At 46.5% G+C, this 19,089-nt stretch overlaps 1 protein-coding gene across 1 annotated transcript in view; it reads left to right on the top strand.

Annotated features, from left to right (window-relative positions):
- The first annotated feature begins 2,064 nt into the window (after positions 1–2,064).
- Positions 2,065–19,089, top strand: part of ESYT3 (extended synaptotagmin 3) — a 33,703-nt gene continuing 16,678 nt past the window's right edge. Inside the window, exons 1-7 of the mRNA XM_082314722.1 lie at positions 2,065–2,364; positions 8,697–8,738; positions 9,613–9,747; positions 10,269–10,345; positions 17,071–17,137; positions 17,765–17,854; positions 18,929–18,984. Coding sequence (XP_082170848.1) covers positions 2,080–2,364; positions 8,697–8,738; positions 9,613–9,747; positions 10,269–10,345; positions 17,071–17,137; positions 17,765–17,854; positions 18,929–18,984 — 752 coding nt within the window. The 5' untranslated portion in view covers positions 2,065–2,079. The remainder of the gene's footprint in view (positions 2,365–8,696; positions 8,739–9,612; positions 9,748–10,268; positions 10,346–17,070; positions 17,138–17,764; positions 17,855–18,928; positions 18,985–19,089) is intronic.

Raw genomic sequence — 19,089 nt, 5'->3', positions numbered from 1 at the left:
ACTCTTACAGAGTAATAATTTGAAGGAGGTGAACACTGGATCTACCTTTTATTATAGCTTCTCCTGGTAGCAAAAGCAACTTCTAAGTCTTCAAAGAGACAAAAGAGCCTGCCTTTTTTTCAGAAGCTTGTGTTTTTCTGAAAAGTCAGACTTTGGGGCTGAGATTCTCTCTGTGAAGTCCCACCCCATGGCTGAAATGTCATACTGAAAATGTTTTACAAAGCTTTAACTAGCTGTAGGAAAAAATAAATAACAAGTCAGCCTCAGTCTCGTCCCAGTTAGAAAAAAAACAGGTGTGTTTTTGCAGGTAAGCATATCTCCTGGTATATCTAATTGTGCAAACTAACCATGGCGTGTTTTTTAATGTATGATATCAAGAGGGCAGGGAGCTGTTAGATCCATCAGTTTCTCATCTTTCTTCCCCGCCTTACAAACAGAAATGCCCTCTGGGGTCAGACCAGAGCTCCACTTGCTCTCCGTGCTGATCGGAGTTGCTGTTTAGGGAGAGAGCGTGAGCCCAGTCGTTTCCTGCAGTGCTTTCCCCTCAGCCTCCCCCAGCATCCACAGCTGTTGTGTCCGTGATGGTAGGGAGTACATTTATGGGCCTTGTTGCTTGACCATTCATCTAATCCCTTTTCGGACCCGCTGATACCATCTGCCTTGCAGCCTCCTCCAAGTTCTAGAGGTTTACTGCCCACTGTGTAAAGAAGTGCTTTCTTAAGCGTGTTTTATAATGATTTATCTTTGCAACACCCCCAGAAAGAACAGCACATTCATCCTCTTTTGACAGAAGGGGAAGATTAAGGGGTTTGTTTCCAAAAGTACCTGCTAATAGTAGATGTCTCATGCATGAGTTTGTCTAATGTGAGACATTTGAGGCTTGATTTTTTCAGATGCCTGAACTGATTTCTATCCCAGATCAGTCATGCGCAATGATTAACATACAAATGAGGATCACTTGCGGTATTGTTTGATTTATTGACTGACCCATAATTAAATACTAATTCCATGGCAAAGCGGGGGCCAAACCTGGTTCTTCCCAGTCATGGCCAACTTCCTTTTCTTGGAGGTTTCTGTCAGGCTCATCATTTGTTACCTTGTGCAGCCAGTATCAAAAAGGGGCCACAATAAAAGCTGGCATCATTCACTGATGTTCCAGACTTATCCCCTGAACAAAGAGTAGCATTTGCCTGATCCAGGGAAAACTGCAGTGGAAAACAGTGTAGAACTGTACAATTACAGCCTGCCCTTGAGGCATAGACAGAAAGGTAGAGAATTAATATTGCTGGGTTACTCCCAGCATCTCAAAAACTCTCTTAGGGTTCCCAAATAATGCTGCATTCCCTAATGCATAATTCTCAGTATTTCAAAATCTGAACCCCCTCAATATCCCCATCAAAATCAAAAAAGCAGGAGAAAAAAAGTACTCTTATTCTTCCCAGCAGTGAGTGTCCAGAACCAACAGGTTGTTTCTGCCTCATGTCCTTCTGTATTAAGCAGCAAGCAATCACAGTAGGAGTTGGTTAGGTCTGCTGAAGAAAGGGACCACAGTGACAGCTGGAGCGAGCCAGGCCCCTCCAGGGGCAGCCTCCTTTTCGGTGGTGGGTTTGCAGCCTGGACCCCTTTTCAGCAGCGGTTCATCATGTTCATCATGTGTGTGACGAGCTCCCTCGCTCTCACCCCTTTCCCCGCTCGGCTGCGATGACTGCCCCCTCCCCAGCAGGCTACCGGTGAGGCCGGGGCCGGGCGGCCGCCGGGGAAGCCAGGCCGGCCGGGAGGGCCGCCTGCCCCTCTCCTGCGAGAGCGGGGAGCGCCCCGAGCCCGGCCCGGGGAGCCGCGGCCCGGCGCGGCGCTGGGCGCCGCCTGCCCCGCCGCCGCCGCCTGCCGCCGCGGCGCGGCCTGCCCCGCCGGTGCTTCGCGGCGCGCCCGCTGGGGGGCGCCATAGCGCGGCGGGGCGGGGCCGGGCCGGGCCGGGCGGGTGCCCCGGCGGGGCCGGGCGGGGGCGGCTGCGGCAGCGGCGCGGGGCCGGCGCACTCGGCAGGGGCGACCCCTCGGAGCCCGGGGGCTCCGGAGCGCACCATGAATCCCGCGGCTGCTTCCCGCCCCGCCGCCCGGCGGTCGGGCGCCCTGCCGCGGATGCTGCTCTCGTCGGTGGCACGGACGCTGCTGTGGCTCGGTCCCGTCTACCTGGCGGGGTACCTGGGGCTGAGCGGCAGCTGGGTGCTGCTGGGGCTGGCGCTGTGGCTGTGCTGGGGACACAACCGGCGGTGGAAGCGCCACCGGCTGGCTGCCGCCTTCGCGCTGCTGGAGGACGAGCGGGAGGCGGTGCGCCGGGGCCTGGCCGCCCGGCACCTGCCGGCTTGGGTGAGTGGGGACCGGCGGTGGGGGTGCGCTGCCGCCGGCCCCCCGCAGCAGCGTGGGAGCCCCGGGGAGCGGGGACGCTGCGGGCTCCCGGCGGCGGCGGCGGGCGTGCGTGGCTGGGGAGCGCCGGGAATGAGGTGTTCCGTGGTGAGCAGCTGAAGGGAAAGAAAAAAAGAGGTGGCAGCGATGCCCTGGACCGAGCGGTAACGTCTCTGACTTTGAAGTCTTGCTCAGTAAAGTGAGTGCCGAACTGGAACTTGTCTTAGTCCAGGAAATGTGCACGTTGCTGTAAGCATGCTTGTAAAATAGACGGCTGTATCCCCGGAGAAGTCTTTCAAATATGTGCTGTTGCACTGCAGGTATTTTGGTGTAGAGGATGCTTATTTTAGACCTTCTCATCTAGAAAGTTTTCTCCCCTTCTTTTTAGTGTCATTTTAAAAAAAAAAAAAAAAGAATCTATAAGCATAATATTCTCTGCTTGCTAAAAACCAAATATTTAACTTTAAAGAGTCATCTCTTAATGGTATGGAAAGCCAGCCCTGGTTCTTCACATTTGTTCCTAGCCACTCTAGGTTTTAAAGTGAAGAAACTTGAAAATCTAACTGCACGTTTATTCTACATCTTTGGTTATTTGTTGGGTAGCCTCGGTTGGCTAATGGAAAAGGATGATGAGGGGTTTTTCTTCTTCATCGTCATTTGCTTAGCATTTAAAAACATGTCAGGGACTGGTAGGGAAATGCTCTTGTAAGAAAGAGAATATCAAAGAGCTCTATTTGTAAAGACTGTTGCATGGAGACATTTATAGTCAGCAAACTGTTTTATATAGCCTACAGCACTTGGCTCTCCTTAATACTGTGGGAAATGAAGGCAGTCAGTGAAAAGTGAGGCCAGGGTCTCCTAGCAGAGCTGGTGCAGCTCCTCGCACACGTTCCCTCCCGCCGGGCGCAGAAGTTTGTCTTTGAATGAGGTTTCTGCTTGTTTGTATTGACGGAGCATTTAAAACAACTCAGAGCATTAATGAGTGTGGTGGTGTCAGCTCTTGCCCCGATGCTGTGAGAACAGTGTTGTGTTTTATCCTCAAGCACCCTGAATCTTGGTAATGAGAAACTGAGTCTCTTAGTCATCACTGAAAAATCAGAATCGCCCCCCCCAACACACACAATCTCAAAAATTCTCAGGTTTTGTGGCTGAAAGTGTCAGGCTTCATTAGTGCACAGGCAGGCGGTCGATGGAAGGGATTATTGACTGCCCTGTACTCCGCACTCGCAGGGCTGCACCGAGAGCGCCGCGTCCCCCAAGCACAGGAGAGGTTTTGACAACCGGGGAGACTCCCGCAAAGCCCACCGGGATGGTCGGGGGCTGGAGCACCTGGTGTGTGAGGGGAGGCTGATGGAGCTGGCGCGGGGCTCAGCCTCCTTCAGGAGAAGGGAAGGCTTAGGGGGGGTCTGACCGCTGTGTCCCACTGCCTAGCCCGTGCCCACAGGGAGGCTGGAGTCAGACTCTCTCCAGAGGCCTCACTCCTGACTTGTCAGTTCTTGGAGCTGGCTGCTGGAAGGCGGGATGTAGGACCTAAAGATAAAGGGGCTGCACCGTGTGCTTTTAGTTTTAGCTTTTATCCATATTGCCACTTCTCCTCCTTTCCCTTTCTGTGTTGGTAACTTGTTCTTCATCAGTTGTGGTGTTTGCTTCTGCACCACACCGGTACTTGATGTTTTTTTAACTCCTCAGTTTTAATTTTCCTTCTATCCCCTTCCTCAATTTGATCTTACACTTCTCCCCTGTGCCAGTCTGGGAGGCTGATTCTCACCTGCTGTCTGTTCAGTTTATTCTCTGTGGTGTTGTCTTTCCTTATCTTTCATTTTTGCCTTTCAGTGTTCATGAGCCTTCAGTTGAAACAGCTCTAAAAATGTCCCTTGTGTTCTTCTCTCCTGACTTGCAGAGGTGGGAGTAGGAATATAGTTCAGGCTAGGGGGAGCATGGGTTGAATTTGCAGTGTTGTAATCCTGGGAAAGGTTCTGGAGGCGTGAAGCAATGGCAGTGTCTTAGGGGACTGGTAAATAGCTGTCTTCTTGTGTGCTCTGTAGTAAAATGAGGAAGATCCGTCCAGTGAAGAGTTAAGACCAATCATTGATTGCACTAGTTGGTTAAAAAACGTTCTCCCTAATTGCAGTGCAGTGACTCCTTCAACTGTGGCTCGGGCTCCCCTCAGTCCTGGTATCAGTTGTTAGGAGATGCATTCTTATCGCAGCCTTTCCTTCAGGGGGGATGCTCATGAGGGTTTTCCTCATCTACTTAACCATCTGTTTCAGGGAATTTGCAGGGTTATTTTGCAGCACCAGTTTCTTGGCTGAAACCAGCCAGTGAGTTTGGAATAGAGGCATTCCTGTGCTAGACAGCTTACGTGGGCAGGCTGTGCTTCCTTAGGAAACCAGGCTGGAAATCTGCTCGTGTTGAGTAGAGTGTGATCTGTGTCTTGGAGAGGTGAAACTTTCTGACTTCAGCCTGTGCAGCCTTTAGCCTGAGAGTTGTAAAACCAGTCAGTGCCTGGAGCAGAGGTGGCTGGGCTTCCACCTTCGTGCTGGCTCCTGGGGGTGGTGGTGACTTCATAGAATCATGGAATGGTTTGGGTTGGAAGGGACCTTAAAGATCGTCTGGTTCCAACCCCCTGCCATGGGCAGAGACACCTTCCACCAGTCCAGGTTGCTCAAAGCTCCATCTGACCTGGCCTTGAACACTTCCAGGGATGGGGCATCCACAACTTCTCTGGGCAACCTGTTCCAGTGTCTCACCACCCTCATAGCGAAGAATTTCTTCCTTATGTCTAATCTGAATCTACCCTCTTTTGGCTTCTCCATGCTGCTTTTGCAGCTATTAGCAGATTGCAGGTGACAACATCCAAGTATGCTGGGCTTCTTCCTGATGTCAAATTCCTTTTACCAGCAGAAATTGATATTACTGGGCACAGATCAGTCCTTTTAAAACTTTGCCTGTTAATTACTTGCTCATGCAAAAGGCTTGTTTAGACTTTTTTTTTTGCCCCAGCACAGGGAGCTAAAAAACCTGTCCTTTAAAAAAACCAACCAACCAACAATAAACAAAAAAACCCACCAAAACCACCAAAAAACCCCAACAAAACCCCAAACAAACAGAAAACCCCTGGTGGATAGATTCCTGTGTTGTGTTTGAACAGAATGGCACTGACATGGTTTTTGCTATTGCTATGATTGTTGGTGTAGCCTGCTCCAGGGCAAGGTAGAGCCATGCAGAAGCGTATACATTTTCTTTACTTGCTAGTAATTGGCCCTTACCTGGTGTTTTTGATCTTCAAAGCTCTTTTCAAATGCTAAGTAATTTTTGCAGCATTCCTAAAATATTGGCAAGAAGTATGCCTGCTTTTGTAGATGGGGAAAACATTTTGATAGTGTGACTTGCCCAAGGCTACAGGATTAAGTCTTATTCTGGGATGGTGTTAACTTTGGCAGCTCTTGGTGGCTGGTTCTGGGCTTAGTAGGAAGTGTTTGGGCCTTCTCTTACCTGTGCTGTCCTGATGATAAACTCGAGGACAAGACCTTTCTGCCAGGGCTCTCCCCAGTAACAAGGGTCAGAAGTGAGTCTGAAGGCCAGAGCACATGGTTAAAAAGTATGGAACTGCAGATATTTTTTATCCAAAACATATTAGGACACGATAAGTTCTTGGAGTAAGCTGTTGGGTCAAGAACAGAGCTTGGTGGTGTCACTGGGCTGAACTAGAGCAGAACTCATTTTCTGCTAGTGGGACATGCACGTTATGGGAATACCCAGTGGATAGGAAAGGCTTTGCTCAGAGCTTATGTCTTACTAGACAGCGGATAATCTAGATGCAACACTTGGATAGCAAGCTCTGCTTCTTCTGCAGAACTGCCCATTGAATTCATACCATTGAGTGCAGCTGACCTTTGGTATTGGGAACCCACTGAAATTTGGTGGCCTTTCATAATAGGCAGAAAACTGTTTTTCACCAGAGACATGTAGTCGGCCGATTTCTGTGGTGTTTGCCTCTGTGAGAGCCCTGTTGTGTTAGCCAAGGAGCTCCTGGTGGTCTTTGGTACCCCGTAGCTACAGCAGTCCTATTTCTTCCGTCCATCAAAGCAAACAGAGGCACAGAGTGCCTGGGTAGGAGCTGTGTTGCAGACACATGAATGAGAGGGTGTCGAGTGGGATGGAAGAGGTACCACAAATGGCTGCTAAACCTATCACGGCAGTCTGAGGTGTGACACGGTGACATGTGATTCATTGCGGTCGCTTTTGGAGTTTGCCCTGGGCTGTCTGGTTTGGGTGTCTGGGGCTCAAATAGTGAATTCAATTTTGCTTTTTCTTAAGGTGGGTCTAGCTGCTGCCGCCTCCTCACGGTTTCTGCCTGTTTCCTGGTGCTCCTGTGTGCTGTTCCAACTCTCTTTAGCCACCGGCTTGCTTCTTGGTTGCCTCTTGCAGTTGCATCTCTAGCAGCTTCGGCTCTAGTGAATAATCCCAGCCAACTTTAGTGGTTTATATTGTGCTACATTTCTCCCCTTAACGTTGGTGGATCTCACACATGGACTGTGACTTTCTCATTGCGATGTGGTGGCCTAACTGTTGCCCTGAGTCCTGGTCTGCCCTTCCTTTTGGGTCACATCCCTCTCCTCGCTGTAAGGTCTTTTGAAGGACAGGTCACTACGCTACTTCCATCCCTGCTCTACCCTGCCTGTGACTGACCCGGGGCTGTGGCACAAATGCTGCGGGATGCTGGCGCTTGGCAGCTGCGTTGGAGCTGGGAATCAGCTGCCTTCAGGCTACCCAGGATTTATGTGCCCTGGCGGAGGGCCTTTTGGTGAAAGATGAAAGGCTGGCAGGTGAAGTGGAGGTCCCCTGATTCACATAATCTGCCTTACTGTAAAATGTCAGTGGCGATTTGTCAGTACTGATTGTCCCTTCTAGTGCTGTATTCTGACTTTATCATGCAAATAGAGCTGGGTAGGCTGACATTTCAGTGAACTTGCATTGTCTTATTTAATGGAAAAGTTTCTATTTAGAGCATCAAAAGAAAATGCTTATAAAGAATATGGTAATATCACTTTGGTTTTTTTAATATAATAATTGGAGATAATTTGAAGGGTTATTTGAGCAAGGGAAATGGGCTCTGAAATCACACATGAAGCTGGAATAAAAGGCAAGCTGCTGTCCATTCCATCCAAACATCTCTGAGCACCTCTCTGAAAGCTGCTGAATTAAACAGTAAGCCCTTTGACTGAAGAGTGTAATTCACAGCTCTTGTATAAGGAGGTAATGTATTGTCCTACCCGATTACTGTTACCAGGCTAGATGGTAGTCGAAGGAGTCCCTTTGTATTCAGGTGCTCTTGTAGAGCTGAGCAGTGCCTGAATGCCCGTTCTGAGAAGCTGCTGCACCATCCTTCCCTTCTGCAGGAACCTGCTACCAGCTTGTAGCACTGACTGAAAATACCACATCCATAATACTTTAATGTGTGATTGTAGTGAGGTAATTGTGGCTCGTCACTCAACAGCTTCTTGGTGAGGTTTGAGATCAGTTAGTTACTTGAGAGTGGCCTCATATCCGACTGTCCTGATGGCGATTAAACAAGTCATCACTTCAGGGAACTGGAGGGATTTTGTAATGGACACATACACCTTGTTGGCATTTGATGTGTCCAACTTGAAAACATGATGCATGAGTGACTACCACATTTTAATTTGTCCTTAGCATCTTAAAAAAGAGATGACAACACTGGACTGTTACACATGATAGTGTATGCTAATTGGCTTGAACTCCTACAGTGCTTTTTTCCCTGAAGCCATTGGCACCGTGTTAGTACTAGTGGCGAAATGCTGCCACAACCAATAAACTGAGTTTCCCAAGCAGGTTCTTGTTTTCCAAAGTGCGGTGTCCTGGTTGAGGTGAGCCAGTACAGGAAACAAACAGGTCCTGCACAGCTCGTGATCTTGAAGGGAAGCAGGTTTTCATGGCTTCCCAAGGCATGACCAAGAGAGAGTTGAGAAATCTAATGCTGCTTTACATCACGAACAGGATGTGACACTTGCTTTCATCATATACATGTGCCCAGAGGCATACTGGTACATCAATGCACGTGTGTTCTTTTACATTTTACTATTTTTTACTGTTTTATTTGCCTTTTACAATTTTTCAAGGAAGTAGTAAATTATAAAGCATGTATGTATGAGGGCAGAGGGATCTCAGTGTACTCTAAAACTTGTTCCACGCTCTGCAGTATCTTTTGCGTATGTTGCAGTGTGCTGAAATAGATGGCATGTGGCACTCACTTTATTTTTCTTTGCATCCAGGTTCATTTCCCTGATGTTGAACGAGTGGAGTGGCTGAACAAGGTGAGCAGCTCTGAACTGCAGTTTGTGAGGCCATCTGCTCTGAGCTGCATCACAGCACAAACTCTGCGAGCCAAGTCTGAGGAAGTTGCCAAGTCACTGCAATAAGGCTCAATCATATCAGTGTCTGTGCTTAAGTGTTGGAGCCACTGAGTTGCCACTGAGGTTTTGGTGAGAGCCAAATGTGTGCCTGGTTGATGATTTTGACCACAACACTTCATTCTGAGCTCAGACAAAAAAAAAAAAAAAAGCCAGTGTGTGTGTGTCTGTGTGTATCTATGTAGATGTGTATATATGTGTACATACATATGTGTGTATGTATCATTATTATTTTAGCAAAAATAGTGGCATCTCCTCTTACCAGAGAGGTTCCCAGAGAGCTCTGAGGCAGGTGCTCCCATCAGCAGGCATAGTCAAGCTTTCACTGGAACTGGACTCTGTGGAATTCAAAGCAAAACAGCTGAACTTCCAAATTAGCATCCAGTAACTATCTTGTTTTTCTTTTTAGCAAACTTTCTTTTTGATGTAAAAGCTCATCTCACTTCTCTCTAAATAAACCTAACTCCAGGGAACTTTGTGACACTTTAATTAGGGACTGTTGTGCTTTAGAGACTTTAACCCTGGGCACTGCAGGCTCAGCCCCTGTGGTTAGAAGCAGTCAATAGACTCTATGGTGCTGAAAACACCCTTCAGTTCCTAAAACAAAGTCCTTTTCTGAGGACTGAGACGGATCTTTCCATAAGGATTACTTAAGAGCACAAATGTGACTTGGTATTGTAAAAAGACAGACATTAATAGCCAGGTGTTCTGTGATGTGTGTGTCTGTTTCTCTTGCACAAAGAATCTTCAGTGTGTTTCCGCTTTTGCTGTTCTTTAGGTCCTTGTACAGGCTTGGCCATACTTTGCAACAATCATGGAAAAAGCATTTAAAGAAGTTCTTGAACCAAAAATCAGAGCAAAGAATGTACATCTGAAAACATGCACCTTTACCAAGATCCACTTTGGCGAGAAGGTAGTGTGAATCCTTTGCAACACTCGCAGTTCAGTCTTTTCTGAAAAGTTCAGATGCAAGGGAGTCTGATGCTCAGCTCTTTAATAGCTCTGAGTGATTAACAGAGTGGTATTGGTACAACACTGCTGCCTCCTTTGTTCCCTCCTCATGTTGACTTGAGCGTCTTCACCGTGAAGGAAAGATCATATAGGAGACACACACATCCCTTCCCACCGGCTGTCGGTATCATGGGAGACTGGAGATAGAAAAAGGGGCACGTATCCACATTTCTTTCTGTTATACCCTTGCAAGAGGAGTCTTCAGTGCTTCCTAAGGCTTGCAGCACGGGCTACTTGCAACCAGCCCTGTATTTGAGGACTGCCAAGGCTGCTCACACTGCCACTTCAAGGGAAAAACTTGTGTGGTTTACTCATAGTTTACATGCAGTTGTGCAAAGTGTTTCATGAATGCTTCTGTACTCAAACTGATTGAAGTGAGTAGGGCTTTTCATTAACTATGTCATATCTTTGTCTTTATTTCAGTGCCCGAGAATCAACGGAATAAAAGCCTACACCAAAGAAATCGATAGAAGACAAGTTATCCTAGACCTGCAGATATGGTAACATTGCATCATTGATTATGTAGAAGGTTCTTAACTCACTGCCCATTTGACACCTGTGTGTGATTTGTCATGCTGGACTGGACATGTGGGCCTCTAAGATCAGCATGAAGTGGAGATATCCTTATCTTATATCAGCCTAGAATGATATGAGATAATCTCTCCGCCAGCTGGATTTCCTCAGTACTTACAGAGGTGAGATGCTGTGCATCAGCCTTTGAGTCAGAAAGCAGTGTCACCTGCACAGGGCTAGGCGTTACCTACTCTGGCCCGTCACTGCTGCCCATCACTACTGCCATGGGTATAAGAACGTGCCCCTTGGCTTTGCTGTTCATGGCAGTAAGAACCCAAGTTTTGGAACTGCACTTCCTGTTCTGACAGCTCTGACAGCTCTCAGGCATGGAGGCGCTTGGTCTGTCTTGCCCCACTACGGTTCCTCTGCAGTCCAACCTCTCCAGTTCTTCCGGAACTACTTGCGCTATTTATTTTTTAATTCCTTCCCCTAGATTAATCCTCTTGTTTTACTCACCATTTCATCATAGAATACCAGGTTGGAAGGGACCTCAAGGATCATCTGGTCCAACCTTTCTAGGCAAGAGCACAGTCTAGACGAGATGGCCCAGCACCCTGTCCAGCTGAGTCTTAAACATGTCCAGTGTAGCGGAGTCAACTGCTTCCCTGGGGAGATTATTTCAATGGTTGACTGTTCTCATCGTGAAAAATTTTCCTCTCGTATCCAATCAGAATCTCCCTGGGAATAACTTGTACCCATTACCCCTTGTCCTCACCACGTGACTCCTTGTAAAAAGGGAGTCTCCATCTTCTTTGTAACTACATTTGTTCCATGTGCCACCCAACACATTTGCTTCTTTTGATTACAGCTCTTCTCTGAGCAGAAAACTGCCTCTAGTTCTATTAACAACAGCAACAACAAAATTAGATAAAACATTTGATACCTCCCAGGTTGTTTTGAATAAGCTTGTGTGTTTTGTTAACATCAGAGCTACTGCAGAGCTAAACTCTCTCCTGGTTTAGCCTGGAGAATGGAATTACTGGGGGAATTACCACTTGCATGCTGATGTAGCTCTGTAAGTTTAGTGGGTGATTGAGCTGCCTAATTTAAATGGCTTTTCTTCATGGTAGTGCCAGGAAAAAGCAATGTGAAATTACGGAGTGTCTTGGCAACAGCACAGAGCAGCTCAGAACTGTGCCTGCTGCTTAATGTGGCAATGGCGTGGCAGCATCCCCAGCCCTGGCAGAGCACCATCGCTCCCTGCAAAATGACATGCTTGATTTTCAGCCAGAACATGTTGTGCTTCAGTGCTGTCAGTGAAGTGCTCTTCGTAATAGCCAGAGCAGTTTTCGGGCCTTTGGCAAATCATTCGTGCTTTCCACACTGAGATCGAGGGATTTGATGCCTTTAAGGCTCTGCAGGAGGCTGCTACTGCTCTCTGTTAAACTACCTCTCCAGGCTGCTTCTCCCACATACTCATTTTCACTGTCTTTTAACAATCCTCTGCAGAGGGATTCCCCCACCTCCTCGTTCCTGTCCCTCTGGCACACCCATCAGCATCTCCAAACTGACCAAACACTTCTGTTCCTCTTCCTGACGATAGCTTAACCTGAACTGTCATCTGATGACCCAAGTATTTTCTGTATTCGCGCAGGAGTGTTCAGTCTACCTTGTCCCTCTGATGGGGGTCTCTTCTCCTGGGCTGTGTTAATACATTAACATCATTTTCTGCAACTAAGCTGGGTGTTGTGCATTGTACAGCGTCTGCAGGAGGTAGTGTATTACTTCCAGGAATGGGGAGAAGCAAATCTATAAGCAGTGGTGTTATTTACCTGCCTTTTTCTGGATTGCCAAAGGAACATGTTTTTTTTTCTTAGTCAAAGAAATGGGCAATCTCCACTTTTCTGGAGTGAGGCAAACCCCCATTGCAAAACAGGCTCTCTTAGCTACACGAATAGCAGCGAGTGTCTGCGCTAGCGCAGCTGGTGTTGGGAGAAGAGCTGCTTAGAGGAGATGGACATGAGCTGCCCCAACGAGGCTGCCGCCCTTTGCGCTACCTCTGGGTTGCTGCATGCTGGTGAGGTTTAAATGGCTGGATCTGTCCACAGAGCTGCGTCCTGGCATCGCAGCTCTGGAGAAGAGAAGTGCTGTGGGTGCCAGTGTGGTGCACTTTGCAATGCTGAGACCGCAGTGACTGACTTGGGGTAGGTTTCAGAGAAGCGTAGCTATGTTGCAGCGGACATTAAAGGATTAACATGTCTGCATGTTATAAACATGACTCCATTGCCTCGGTGCTTGCTAGCTGTAATTTTGTGGGAGTTCCCTCACTGGTGAGCCCACGTGAGCATGGCCTGTTGGCTGGCTCACCACTGCATGCAGCGCTGACCAGGGCGGCTGCGGCAGGAAAGGCCGAGCGGCCACTTCACGCAGGGTGCTGTAATCCTGGTGGACAGCACTCCTGCCTTGGCAGCGGCTCTGCCCAGCTCCACTGCTGAGTTACCCTTCGTGTTAGGCAGTGTCTTGCATCCAGAAATCTCAGCGTGCTCTGTAAATGCTTCTTGCTTTCGGTCTCACGGCAGTACAGGAGGAGGGATTTTTTTCCTTCAGTTTTATCAGGGAGGTAACTAGTCTCTGAAGCCCAGAGTCTTTGATTTGGCCAAGGAAAAACACAGGAAAAGGGCAAGAGTAGAAAAAGCCTTTCCCTCTTAGCCTTTCTTTGTGATCTGTATGGAATCATTTGTGTAGTTTTAATAGCGACTTGTAGACATATGGTCCATCAAGTGTTTTGTTTAATCTGTGCTCCTGACCTCCATAACATGATGCAGTGCTGAATGCTGTGGTTCAGGTCTGTGCTGTGTGAAGAAGAGCTTCCTTTCCTCTGTGTTAAATTTGTGATGTGATATCACAAATTGCATCCTTTGCTTGGGAACTGTGAAAAATAGCACTTAGAGGTCCCTTACTTGTATGGGCAGTAGCTGTCAGCAGAGCCAGTGATGCAGTAGATCTGGTATTGCATGGAGTTACCAAAAGGAACTTGAGAAGCTGCTTTAATTAAATCTGTTAACAACAGCTTACATGTCCATAGCATCAGAGCACTGGGAATGGTTATGTAGATCACTGTCTCATTACAGTCTTGACTGTCCCACATGAAAGGACTATACTTGAGTTTTTGGCAGGAAAACCAAGGCTCAGAGGTAATTACTTTTGGCAAAGGCAAGGAAGAAGGCTATTAGTCTTCTTTCCAAATCTTTTGCTTGGGCCCTGAGATGATGCATCCAATTGGTGTAAATTAAGTTCTGTAAATTTTGTCACAGCTTATAGGACTGAACAGAAATGTTGACATAATCACTGCTTACCATCAGGTCTCCTGTACAGACAAAGTTTGTTGCTTTTCTGTTTGAAGGTCCTGGTGTCTGTATTCTGTTCACGTGTCAGCTTTCCAGGGCAAATATACCTGATCTACGGCTTTCACATGACACACAAGAAAGTATCAGGGTTCTTGCAGCAGCTAAATGAAATATGAGATCCCCACCAGGCTGGGATTTGAAATCCCCAAATCTGAAATATGAGATCCCAGCTGGAAATGAACTGGCAATACTCTGGGGTCTCCAAACAATTTGCCCTAGATCTAAACCATGAATCTGTCCCCTGAGCATAGGGAGCTGACAGTTGCATTCTCCAAGTGAATTAATGTCAAAGCATTCCAGAAATGTTCTCCGAAACTGCATTTTTCAAAATGGGAACTTTTCAAGCGCAGCCACTTTACCTCCTACAGCTGCTTTTCTTCCCACTAATTCTGCAATTGCCTGAGCTGCTGTGCAGCCATGTAATCTTTGGCTATAATCATCAAAGTATTTGAAGGCACTATTACCTCCCAGAAGAATATCTTGCAATCCAGTTGCTTCCTATTTCATTAATCTGATTTAGTACTCATAATAATTTTTCACTGGAAATGTTTTGAATTTTCATTTCTGTGCTCTTCTGTGGCATTTACAATACATGAGATGTCATAGAAGAATAGTGTAATAATTAATATGTATTAAAAAATATGTATGCATTCCAATTTGCTCTTAAAAGAGAATCTCTGGACTTCCGAACTGGCAAGTTTTCAGATCTGGAAAGGGAGTCTCTGTCACCTAGTGCAGAATTGGAGAAAGTAGTCAAAAGAAGTGTGCAACAATACTTTGAGCTTTGGTGGAGTTTGGGTCAACTGAGTTTGTAGGGTCTTACAAGAAACTAAAAGCATTTTGGAAACTGGTCAGTCTTGAGCAGAAGAGGAACGCTTACCCTCAGGAGCCTGACTTGATAGGCAAAGGGGAAAGGCGGAGGTGGTCTGGTTTTTCTCATACCCTGTGGTACTCGGTCACGTTTTCTTATCTCTCTTATTTGTCTAATACTGCTTGCTCATTTACTCAAGTCCAGAGTCAGGCAGACTGAGCAGTAGTCTGCTTTACAGAGCGCTTGAGAAAGCTGGACCAAAGGGGACTTTTAGCATGCAGGCCGATGAGAAGATGGGGCCGGTGGGGAGTTACTTTACAGGGGGGAATTGCACATGCCTTTTTTAAAGGGATACATAGCCATCCAGGTTAGTCAAATTTGTCAGTATGTGCTCTTGTAGCATCCCTGCCTTCAGCCAATGGATTGCCATTGTGTTATAAACACTGGAGCCAGCTTTCCCACCCAAGTACAGAAGAGAGACAGATACGTGCACTTGCACAAGCTTCTCCAGTTCTCATCCATGGCACAGGCATGCTTATCTCCATCACCTTGTGCAATAGGTGCTTTAGGAGAGAAGCGGGTGGTTCTTCCAGCCTTCACAGGTGGGTAGAGCATGGTCCTGTGGGTAGTGGCAGAGGGGCAAAGGAAGCCCTACGTGCTTTTGAGTGTCAAGGCTTGAGTGAGGCTCAGGTGTGCTGTGTCTGGGGGAGGACGGCAGAGAGCACAGCAAGGTTACACTGAGCGGAGGGGGCAGAAGAAAGCACGAGCAGCTTGGACTGGAAATGAGGAGTAAAACTAATGAACAAAGAGGGCATCCTTCCTACCAAGCTCCCTGGTGTGGGGGTGATGCCTGTATGAAGCAAACTTAAGGATAATTAAAGGCTCAGGCTCTGATAAAAGGAGTAAAGGCTTCTCTGACATCTAGACTCTAAAAGACAATTGCACGTATTGAAGAAAGAGACATCTAGGACTGGGTGGGAAGAGCTTTTGACTGCGTGGAAAGGCATAAAGGTTGTAAGTTGAAACACCACAACTATTATTTGTTGTGTTGGACACTGGCAACAGCTGAATTAAATCCTCTTGGATTAATTACTGCAAATTGAGGAACCCATTTTGGCTTCTCATTTAGACTTTTATTGTGACAAAGCTCCATTAGTACCCAGTGTAATGAGCTGTAAGATAATGTCAAAATTGTAGAAATTAATAAACGTAAAAATAAGTTTGTTTAATTATGTGACTAACTTATAAGGAGGATCGTGTTAATTTTGGCATGGCCCATGAGGTTGGTTATTTAAGAAATGAGAATGCTCTAACATTAAAGGCTTTAATTTGCGTGTTGATGAGCTTTTAAAATTCTGTTAAGTGACTATCTGTAAACAAATATTTGAGAACTTTGCTTGCAAAAATGGAGACATTCACAGGGTTACACATTCTTGGCAGGTTTTTTTGGGGGGGGAGGGAATCTGTCTATGTGCAAATTACAGTGTGAATTAGTGGCAACTGCACCACTATTTGCCCATATACATGTGGTCAGAGCAAAAATCTTGACTTTTTTCTTTGATTATGGGGTGAAATTATGCATGCAGGCGGCAAGCACAGCACATTCACTGTGCTGCGGTACCTTTACACCCTGCTTTACCTGCAGGGTGTTTGTGTGTCTGCACCCAGAAAGAGCTGCTTCTCAGAGGACTGAAGGGGAACTTGGTAGCTCCCTTCAATTGTTTTCTGCCAGAGGCATCAACAAATCTGCTAGGTTCTGCTCTCTGGGGAGTGGCTATCGGTTTCTGCATAAGGTGATGTTTGTACTTTAATAAAAGTCTAAGGTGGTGTCCAAATTGCGAAAGTACCGCACTCGGCATTCGATTTATTTAAAGCCTGATGTTCTCCATAGCAACTGACCAAAATCTGATCTAAGTCGTTGTCTTTTAATTGAGCCTCAAGGAAACCAGGTTATTTTTAGTGATGAATTTGTCCTTCAAGTGGGCTTTTGGGTTGTGGGCAAGGGTGATCTATGGACTTTTTGGTTATGGGCAAGGTGAGGACCCCATATGTAATGGCAAGATGGCTCTGCATCAGTTTGGGAGCTGGGTCACCAGGTTGTGGGGTGGGATCAGGCCTTTGGCAGAGAAGGGAGCAAGAGGGCAATTGCTGTGACTTTGAATTTTGAATGAGCCTGTTCATCCCCTCCTTGGAGCAAGCTTGCCTCCGCCAACTGCCAGTCTTAAGAATGGAAAAGTAACCTTGAAATACAGATGTTGCTTTGACATTTTGCAGGTAGATCAATATCCCAGCTGACTGCAGGGTTTCTCTTGTGAAGATCTGACCCTTGTTCAATGTGCTCAACTTTCCCTTTCCAGTTGCTTGAAAATCCGTCTCTGCCTGTGGGGTCATGTTGTCAATCATCATTAAACTAATTTCATTTATACTCTGTACAGCCCAAAATTTCTCATTGGACTATTGCAAACTGTGGAATAATGTGAGAATTTTCTTTCAGTTACATAGGGGACTGTGAGATTCACATGGACATATCGAAATTTAATCTTGGAGTGAAAGGCATACAGGTGCGTGCAGTGCTCATGTTGTCTCTTCAAGGCTGCGTGTGGCAGGAGGTAGCATGTCCCAGTGGGGAGGTCGTGACACTTAACTGGGAAACCACTAACTAGCAGGCTTGGAATGATTGCTTTATCTCCTTGTGTTTTGGCTGGGGAAATGATGCCTTCCATGGAAAGCACCTAAATACCACTTCTAAGCTTCTTAGTGTGACTCTTAAGCAGAACCTGTGCTAGAGCATTGAGCTCATGGAGGCCAGCTTCTGCCACTGGAGTTCAGAGGAGCTGCATGTTGGTGGAGAACTTCAAAAGAGCCAGTTCTGCTAGGGTGTTCATAAACTGGTATAGATTAGACCAACAGCGTGTTCTGACAATGTTGAAAGCTAACAAGCAGATCGGTCCATTGTATGACAGTCAGGATTGCAGAGAGACTCCACAAACTTAGAAAGCATTGCCTGATGTCAATAGCAATGGTTTGGGGGGGGGGGGGAGGAGGTTATTGTTGTTATTAAATTCTAAATAAAATAACTTCAAGTTGGACTTTTAAAATTATCTCCATCACTGAAAAGCTCACAGTTTTGAAACTGCATCCTGAGAGTACCTTCAGACTCAGTTTTCCTTGGTCTATTCTATTTGCAGTTGTATGGGACGTTGCGGGTGATACTGGAACCTCTTCTAACTGATGCACCTTTTATTGGAGCGGTGACCTTGTTTTTTATGCAGAAACCGGTGAGTCAGTAGTGAACTGCACTCTGCAGCCTTCTTGCTTCTTGGTCTGTCTTAATGCACGGATAGGTCTTCAGTGAGTGGCACAAGCTGTCCATCACTGGTAACCCAAACTGCGTAACTGTGAGTGCCTCACAGTGCAGGTGTTGGAATAGCAAATTCCTGATTGTTCAATGCTCCTCTTGAGCTCCAAGAGGTCAGGAATTAATTTGCCCTATTCTTTTGTAGCAGTGCCTAAAAAGTTACTTGCTTCCCTCTAAGAATGGGAGGACTTTCTGATGGTGAGAGCATGGGAGCCATTTCCTAGGTCTTTGCTGCACAGTTCCTGGCAGGTGGATTTTAAATCTTCCCATTTGTAGATTTTAAATGCAGTCATCTTGGGGACCATTCAGTCATGGTCGTGCTTTGAAAGCTTGCCTGTTTAAGGTCATATGCCTTGTAGTTGATTTGTGGTTTAATAAAATATGAGAAACCTTCTAGTCTTCTAAGAACCAGTTATCCTATAGCACACAACTTTCCTTGCTTGTGGGTTATCCTCTGCCTGAGTTCATGGAAGTCATACGTTTTTGATCTTGGATGAGGTGTTTCTGTGTTCAGATGTAATAGGATTATTTTAGCACATGAAAAAAAAAAAAGTTTATTGTGCGAATAGAAATACAGACTCCTGAAGTCGGGTGGTGTTTGTAAATCCCCCTGCCTCAGGGTAGAGGCCAACCCCTACGTGAAAGGATGAGGAAACAACTTCAAAGTCTAGATAGAGCTGCTGGATTTACTACGCATGACCCCAGGGCATCTGCCGGTGGCCATTGCTAGGGGATGAATGCTGCGTTTCCCTGTGCTTGCAGGATGGGTCCCGGTGATGCTCTCATTTTGGGTGTGGGAGCTAAAATAGATAAGGGAATTGCTACCAGCGGTTGGTTTCAATGTATAGATGCAGTCACTTACTGGTGCAGGTTTTTGCTTTCTTTAAACAGCTGGCTTTGGTTTAGAAGCATTTGCTTCCCCTTTAAATTCTGCCTTTGTTCTGAAATAAATTTTAATGGTCCTGTATCATTTTTCTCCCTGATCTTGTTGTAGCACTTGGAAATCAACTGGGCGGGCATGAGTAACCTCCTGGATGTCCCAGGGATTAAGTGAGTGTCTGTTTTGCTTTGCTTTATTCTTCTTTAAAAAGCCTTTGGAAGTTGGGATGGCTTTCTCCAATAATCATGAAAGTTATTCTCAAGAGTGGTGTGTAA

The sequence above is a fragment of the Platalea leucorodia genome (assembly GCF_965183815.1).
Source record: "Platalea leucorodia genome assembly, chromosome: 5".
Lineage (NCBI taxonomy): Eukaryota > Metazoa > Chordata > Aves > Pelecaniformes > Threskiornithidae > Platalea > Platalea leucorodia.
This window is presented reverse-complemented; position numbering and strand designations above follow the sequence as displayed.